The sequence below is a fragment of the Lolium rigidum genome, chromosome 4 (genome assembly GCF_022539505.1).
Source record: "Lolium rigidum isolate FL_2022 chromosome 4, APGP_CSIRO_Lrig_0.1, whole genome shotgun sequence".
Lineage (NCBI taxonomy): Eukaryota > Viridiplantae > Streptophyta > Magnoliopsida > Poales > Poaceae > Lolium > Lolium rigidum.
Window position 1 is genome coordinate 276112422 of NC_061511.1, and position 8430 is coordinate 276120851.

The 8430-nt window shown below is 45.0% G+C and overlaps 1 protein-coding gene across 1 annotated transcript; it reads right to left on the minus strand.

Moving 5' to 3' along the window:
• Nucleotides 1-5621: 5621 nt before the first annotated feature.
• On the minus strand, nt 5622-7768 carry LOC124648827 (heat shock 70 kDa protein BIP5-like). The gene is made up of 3 exons (XM_047188524.1): nt 6526-7768; nt 6158-6416; nt 5622-6039 (listed from the first exon to the last, which is right to left on the minus strand). Exons 1-3 carry the CDS (start codon nt 7766-7768, stop codon nt 5622-5624), a joined length of 1920 nt encoding a protein of 639 aa, XP_047044480.1.
• Between the last annotated feature and the right edge of the window lie 662 nt (nt 7769-8430).

Consider the following 8430-nt stretch of genomic DNA (forward strand, 5'->3'; position numbering starts at 1 on the left):
TACAGATGCTCCAAGAACAACACATAGCATACGAAGCAATAAAAATATAGCATTTTGAAAGCTGACATGATACTTTGTTGATGAAGAAGGGGATGCCTTGGGTATCCCCAAGATTTGATGCTTGTACCTCTTGGATATTTTTTGGGGTGACATGGGAATCCACAAGATTGAGCTTTTGTCCATTCTTCATTACATTACATCATTCTTCTCATCCTATACTTTAAAACTTCCTTAATACAAAATTTCACACAATTCTCATTAGAAGTATTAGTGCAATCAAAATAACAAATCCACTTGGTTTCAGTTCTAACATATGCCAAACATCCATTAAAACATTAGCTATTGTAGAAACTTATTCAAAAAGCTCTTTCTCTCAAAAGAACTCAAAAATAAAGAGATTAAAAAGCAAATGCAAATAGTGGAAGAATCTGTCAAAACATAACAACATGCAAAGATTGATTTTTTTTCGAAAATCTTCTGTTGCTGAAATCGAAAAGTGCAAAACTAACGAAAGTTAGATAATAACCTGGGGCATATACTCAAAAGTTATCAGCTCAAAATTACGTTCTGGCTGGGAATACGAATTTTTTTGGTGACAACACAAAATTTGTTTTAGGACAGCAACTTCCCAAAATCTTACTTTCTTCGTATTAGAGGCTATCTTTGGCACAAAAATGAAATAAAAATAATAAGGAGAGGTTATTACAGAGGTAATAACTTCCAAGACTAAACAAAAGAAAAATTACAGAATTAAAACATGGGTTATCTCCCAAGAGTGCTTTTCTTTAACGCCTTTCCGCTAGGCGCAGAAAAAAGAGCTCGCATCAAGTATTTTCAAGTGAAGAAGCATCAACATCATAAATGGAAGAAGCCTTATGTCTACCTCTCTTACATTTACTCTTTTTCTTAGGGAAAGAATGAGAAGTGCCTGGTGGGGAGGTGAAAGTCATGATGCCTTTCCCCACATCTATTTTTGCTACCAGGGGTTTTAGCAGAGATCGTCCAAGTGTGATTTATCCCTTTCCTGCACATTCAATGACGACATAATCAGTAGATATCATCCTTCCTAGGATTCTTGTATACACTCCTTTGGCCACTCCAATGGGTAATATATTGACATTATTAGTAAGAGATATTTCTTCTCCACCCTTAGAAAGTTCCCAAAGACTTAAAGACTCATAAATATCTTTAGGCATGAGACAAAACTCAGACATAATATCGCAACGAGCATAAAAAACTTCACCATTTATATCAACTTTTACAGTAGGGAGCCAACTTGAGGGTTCAGAATTCATTGAAACATGATCATCAATTTCACGAAGCATATTATAACATTCTTTTAAGTAAGTTGTACTTGTCTCAAGAGTTTTTAATCTAGCATAAATGTTCACAAGGGATGAATAAAAATTACTAGGTGAGATATATGTTGCAATCAACATTTTTATGGCATTAAAAGTTTGATCTCCATCATAATGAAGGAAATCTCCTCCTACTACAGTGTCCAAAGCATATCTATAATAAAGAAAAATACCAAAGTAAAAGCTACTAAGAAGCAAGCCTATAGTCATTTTAGGTTCAGTTTTATCATAAGAATTATTAATTATAGACCAAGCTTCTTTAAAACTCTCCTCACTTCCTTGTTTGAAAGTGAAGATCATTTCCTCAGGTGACATAGTAACAGGACTAGACATAGAAGCAACTTAAAATAGGAACTATTTTTTTTGTATTTTTGATATAATGAAGCAAACAAGACAAAGTAAAATAAACTAAGAAAAACAATAACAAAGTAAAGAGATTGGAGATGAGAGACTCCCCTTGTAGAAATCCTCTTTCTCCCCGGCAACGACGCAGGAGAAGTAGCTTGATGAGTGCAGAGCACACCATTGGAGAACCCCAAGATGAAGGTATGATAAACACAATAGCAAGTTTTCCCTCTGTAAGAAACCATGGTTTAATCGGTCAGTAGGAGAAAGAAATCACTTCTAAAGGTGTTGCTAGTTGACTTTTGGCAGGGTGCACTACCGGTGTCAGCAACAACATGGAACCTGCACACAACACAACCAAAATACTTTGCCCCAACTTACAGTGAGGTTGTCAATCTCACCGGTGTTGCTGCAAACAAAGGATTAACCATATAGTGTGGAAAGAGATGTTTGTTTGCAGTGGAATTAATGAGAACAGTGCTTGTAGTAAGTAAACAGAATAGTATTTGCAGTAGATAAGTTTATCAGTGTAAAAGAAAGGACCAGGGTCCACAGTTCATTAGAGGTGTCTCTCCGTAAAGATAAATAACATGATGGGTGAACAAATTACAGTTGGGCGATTGACAGAATAAAGACCATACATGACAGGATGATTACTATGAGATTCATTTGGGTATTACAGCATGATACATAGACCGTAATCCAACTGCGTCTATGACTAATAATCCACCTTCCGGTTAGCGTCCGCACCCCTTTCAGTATTAAGTTGCAAGCAACAGATTATCGCATTAAGCAAAGTGTGTAAAGTAAACAATAGAATTATCCTTAGATAAAGAATTGTTGTTTTCTTCCTAGTAGCAACAACACATCTAAAAGCTTAAAAGTTATTGTCACTCTCCCAGATTACTAGAGGCATGAACCCACTATCGAGCATAAATACTCCTTGTTGGACTCACAAGCACATATTTGGCCAGAGCATCTACTAGCAACGGAGAGCATGCAACATCACAAATAACATATGACAAGTATATAATCAATCTCAACCGTAGTATTCAATATTCATCGGATCTGATCATGATAGGCAGCTCACAAGATCTAAACATGAAGCATAATTTGGAGAAGACAACCATCTAGCTAGTGCTATGGACCCGTAATCCAGAGATGAACTACTCACGCATCACTTCGGAGGCGGGTATGGCGATGTAGAGGCATCCGGTGATGATCTCCCTCTCCGGCAGGGAGCCGGGAAGAGCTTCAGAACCCTCCCGAGCTAGGGTCGGCGATGGCAGCCGCGATGGAACTTTTCGTGGATGGAGGCTCGAGGGGTTTAGGTTTTTCCCTATCAGATGAATAAATAGGCAGAAGGGCGAAGTCGGTGGGTGCCCGAGGGGCCCACACCACCCCTAGGCGCGACCAGGGGTGGCCCGCACCTAGGCATGGTGTGGCCGCCTCCTGGCATATCTTCGTCCACCCTCTGGACTCCATCTTTGTTACAGTAAAATAGGAACTTCGGCTTTTGTTTCGTCCAATTCCGAGAATATTACCTGTACAACTTTTCTGAAATACAAAACAACATAAAACAGGGAACTGGCGCCGTGGCATCTTGTCAATAGGTTAGTTCCAGAAAATGCATAAAAGTGCAACAAAGTGTAAACAAAACATATAGAAATTGGTGTGAAACAAGCATGGAGCATCAAAAATTATAGATACGTTTGCAACGTATCACTGGCTCACAAGGGATGTCATATCACGGTACGAGAAAAGAGTACTTATCGGTAACGAGGTTGAACTAGTTATTGAGATACCGACGATCAAACCTTGGATAAGTAAAATATCGCGGGAATCGTTATCATTTGTAGATGGTTCTTTCGATCACGAATTCATCATTGAATATGTGGGAGCCATTATGGATCTCCGGGTTCTGCTATTGGTTATTGATCAGAGAAGTGTCTCAATCATGTCTGCATAGTTCGCGAACTGTAGGGTGACACACTTAAGGTTCGATGTCGTTTTAAGTGGATATGGAATATGGAATGGAGTTCGAATATTGTTTGGAGCCTCGGATGGGATCCAGGACATCACGAGGAGTTTCAGAATGGTCCGGAGAATAAGATTCATACATGGGAAGTCATATTCCAAGTTTGGGAATGGTCGAGTGAATTTATGGAAGGTTCCGGAAGGTTCTAGAATCATCCGGAACAATTCACTATGGCAGGCCCCAGCCGACCCACCAAGTGGGAAGGTGGAGTCCATGGTGGACTCCATCATCTTGGCCGGCCACATGAGAAGGAAAAGGGAGGAATCCTTCTTCCTCTAGGTTTCCAATTTTGGTAAGTTTTGAAGTTGGACTTCAATGTGGTTTCGGGGCAAACTCTAGGAGTTTCCACCTATTTAAAGGGGACGAGATGGAGGGGCCGGCCACCACAACAGCCGCACCACACAGGGCACCAAGGCCAGCGCCCCAAGAACCCCCTCTCCAAAACCCTAGCACTAGCCCTCCTCCATACATCTCCCGCACGGCGACGACGAAGCCCTGCAGGAGATCTCCACCACCACCGTGACCACGCTGTCGTGCTGGCGGGATTCCGAGGAGGATCTACTACTTCAGCTTCCCGCCGAAACAGGGAGAAGGATGTCGTCATCGACACCGTACGTGTGATCAAGTGCGGAGGTGTTGCCTGATTGCGGCACCGTCAAGATCTTCTATGCACTTTTGAAAGCAGCAAGTGATCGACTACATCAACTACGAGATTTATCTCGTTAAATTTTAGCGATCTTCGAGGGTATGTTGATCTTCACCTCGTTGGTATCATCTACTAGATTAGATCTTAGCTTGTTATTCGTTCTTGCGATAGATTTTGTTTTGTTTTCTATGCTACGAAACCCTACAGCAATGTGGTCTAGGGGTTCTAAACTCAAAGATCATCAACATTGCGCTACTGTCTAAGTGGATTTGGCGCATGTTGCAAGACACATACTCTCCCTATATGTGGCTTCACATTATTAGGGTGAAATAAACATGTGCAAACAAGCCTCTTCCAACTCTTCCCTGCCACTAGAGAACATAAGTATGACATGTGGGCCAGTGAAATCAGTTAGAGTAGTATAATTTTATTTTCCTGCTTTGGAAAACAGGTCCAAGGTTTAGGGTACAAAAAATAGGGATTTGAAGTGTAGTGTTCATTTTGCTGAACCTCTAGGAGTTCAGGGTTTAAAATAGACTGTTTCTGGTTTTTTTATCGTACCCAGGCAACAAACACGTACATAAGGAAAAGAAACCAACCCATCTACTTGCCGATTGAAGTTATGTGCCACACGAAAAGATGACATGTATAATATTTCTCTGTGAATAAAATCTCAAATTGGTTGTAAACAAAATAAACCTCAGCGAGTAAGTAGATGTGCAGAAATGCACTTTTAATCTTGGGAGCATATGCTCCTGCTATAAAAAAATTTAAAATGTAAAAAATCTGAACAAAAATCTAGTGCGTATACATTGATATTATATGTGTCGTCGATATTATATGTGTGTACGCCAAATTTGTCGAAAATTAACATTTTTTGTGTCATGTGTATAAAAGATAAAGAAATGTATTGTGAAAAGCTCTATTTAAGCACCAATTTTTGTCTTTTTTTGCACACGACACGAAAAATGTCGATTTTTGGTGAAACCACTTTATGAGCACATTGAATATAGACATTTATGCATAAATTTTTCGTTCGGTATTTTTTGACATTTTAAACTACGTTTAAAACTTCTTTCAAAAAAAGAGAGCATACGCTCCCAGGTGCAAAAACACTCAATAGAAATTCAAACATTTCTCAAAGAAGTGAGTCTCCAGTGGATGCGGTTTTTTTTTCCGACGTCCCTAAATCCGTTTGAAAGAGCATTTGGGACGTGACTGTAGATGAGATGATCTAAAGCTCATCATCATCACGGACACCTCGGAGGAACCTTTGGTGCACGGCCAAGACGACAGGGTCGCACACCTCCGCCAGCTCCCTGAGACTCTGCTCGTAGTCCTCCTTCTCGGCAACCGGGTTGATGTCAAGCCATTCCCTCGCTTTGCTCACCGCTTCCTCGAGCTTCTCCGCCTCCTCGGGCTCCATCTTTCCGTCGACCCCGTCCGTGATGCTGCGCATGTACGCCTCCAGCTCGTCTCGGGCTTGCCACGCCTCCCCCTCGCGGACCATCCGAGCGATCTCCTCCGGACTCAGCCGGCCACCGTGGTAGATGATGACGCTCTCCGACTTGCCGGACCTCTGGTCCGTCGCCTCCACGCGGAGCTTGCCGCCATACTCCTCCGCCACCTCCATGGTCACCTCGATGTCCCGCCTGCCCCAGTTCCATATACTGCACCGCATCGCATAACATCAGGTCACAGAAATTGATCGAAACGAACTACCGCGTCACAGATCATTCAACCATTTGCATACGTGAGAAAATAATTAACCTTGCGGTGGGGATGTCAGAGAGATCGAGCTGGCCGAGCAATCTACAGTGCTGGGTCTCGCTGTGGTCGCCCTGAAACACCTTGATGGTGACGGTGGACCGCTTGTCCCAGAACGTGGTGAGGACGTGCCTCTTCTTCGTCGGCAAGGTCGGGTTTCTCGGAATCAGCGGCGTCATCTTGCCACCGTCCGTTTCGATGCCAATCGCAGGCTCCGACCACAACGAGTACCCTGCATCCCGAATTTCCATGTCGTTCAGTTCTTGCCCCAGATCATATCATCATCATAATGTGAAAATAATACTGTAATAATTGTACAGTAGTTAAAGAGGGTGAAAAGAACAACCCACGATTCATATGTGGCTCCTCACGATCGTGTCCTGCCAGGTAGCTTCCGTGGGCGGCGGCGCCAAAGGCCATAGCCTCGTCGGGGTGTATCCCGCGGTGAGGCTCCTTGCCGTCGAAGTAATCCTTGACGAGCTGCTGCACCTTGGGTATCCTGGTGCTGCCTCCGGCGAGGATGATGTGGTCGATTTCGCGCTTGTCCAGCTCGGCATCTGCAATGGCCTTCTGCAGGTGCGCCATTGCCTTCAAGAAGAGGTCTTCGTTGAGCTCCTCGAACTGCGCCCTCGTGAGCGGCTCCGAGAAGTCCACTCCATCGAACAGCGCCTCGACCTCGACGCGCTCCTGGTGCTGGTTGCTCAGGGTCCGCTTGGCCCGCTCACATTCCCGGCGCAGCCTCTGCATCGCGTGGCTGTCGCCGGTGATGTCCCGGCCGTGCTTCTGCTTGATCACCTCAACGAAGTGGTCCGTGACGCGTTGGTCGAAGTCCTCGCCTCCGAGGTGGGAGTCGCCGCTGGTGGAGAGGACCTCAAAGACGCCTTCCTCGAAGAGCAGAACGGTGACGTCAAACGTGCCGCCGCCCAGATCAAACACCAGTGTCTTCTTGTCGTAGCCCTTGTCCAGGCCGTACGCGATGGCAGCAGCGCTGGGGTCGTTTATCATGCGTACGACCTTGAGCCCGGCGATGACGCCGGCGTCCCTGGTAGCCTGCCGCTGCGCATCGTTGTAGTAGGCCGGGACGGTGATCACCGCCTTGGTGACATTCCTGCCTAGGAAGGCCTCCGCCGTGCCCTTCAACTTCGCGAGCACTTCGGCGACGATCTCCTCGGGGCTGAGCACGAGAACGTCATCGCCGCCGCCTCCCACCGGCACTCGCACGTACGGTCTCCCGTCCTTATCCACGACGGCGAACGGCAGGAGCTCTATCTCCCGCTGCACGGCCTCGTCGCTGAACCGCCGTCCCAGGAGGCGCTTGGCCGCGCCATAGATAGTATTGGCGGCGTGCTGATCCTTGGCGGCCTCGCCGACGAGCCTCCTGCCGCCGTCGATGAAGGCGACCTGCGACGGGGTGGCCCGGTTGCCCTCCTCGTTGGGAAGGACCACGACATGGCCGTCTTGGTAGACGGCGACGTGCGAATAGGTGGTACCGAGATCGATGCCGATCACGTCCCTGTCCTCGGCGAGGCGCGATGGGAAGTCAAGAAGCGACGCCGCGAGGTTTAGAGATCCGATGAGCAAAAGCCAGAGCAGCAACGCGGCGGCATGAGCCATTGTGATTTTGTTCGTTCCATTGATGGAGTACACGGCACTACGGCAGGTATAGTAGTCAGGTACAAAACCCGATTTGCCTCGATAGAGATAGAAACAAGTTTTGGGTGTTCAATCCAATCGCTAATGGACGCGTGGTCTGAGTATTTCTTTTTTTCCTTTTTGACATGACGCGTGGTGTGAGTAATTTTAACCGAAGATAGATTCTCAGCTTAGGGCTTAGTAAACTCCTGAACCGTCTGATTTTGTATCTGCTCTATGAATCGTATTTGCGTTGGTCTTTTTTCTTGGAAAAATCTAGACAAAGACGCCACACCAATAGCACACCCGTGCGACCTGTTAGCGCCACAAAATGTTTTTCATGGTAACAACTCTGTGTATACCAACTCGCTAGAACTCGAAGTGCAGAGGGTTGTAGCAAATGTCTTTTATCCACAAAAGCTACTTGAAGGTTTAATTGACTTAGAATTATCTTTTGCTTTTCCTTTTCAAGCAACCAACAAAACAAAGTAATACCTTATGTACCCAACTTCACTGTATGATTGTCAAGCACAAGGTTTCAGTAAAACTGAAATAACTTGTAAATAAATAAAGTAAAACAGTCTATGACTAGGCAAGTAAAGTGAAACCAATACTAGGAAGGTCTTTTGGGATTTGATTTGTGT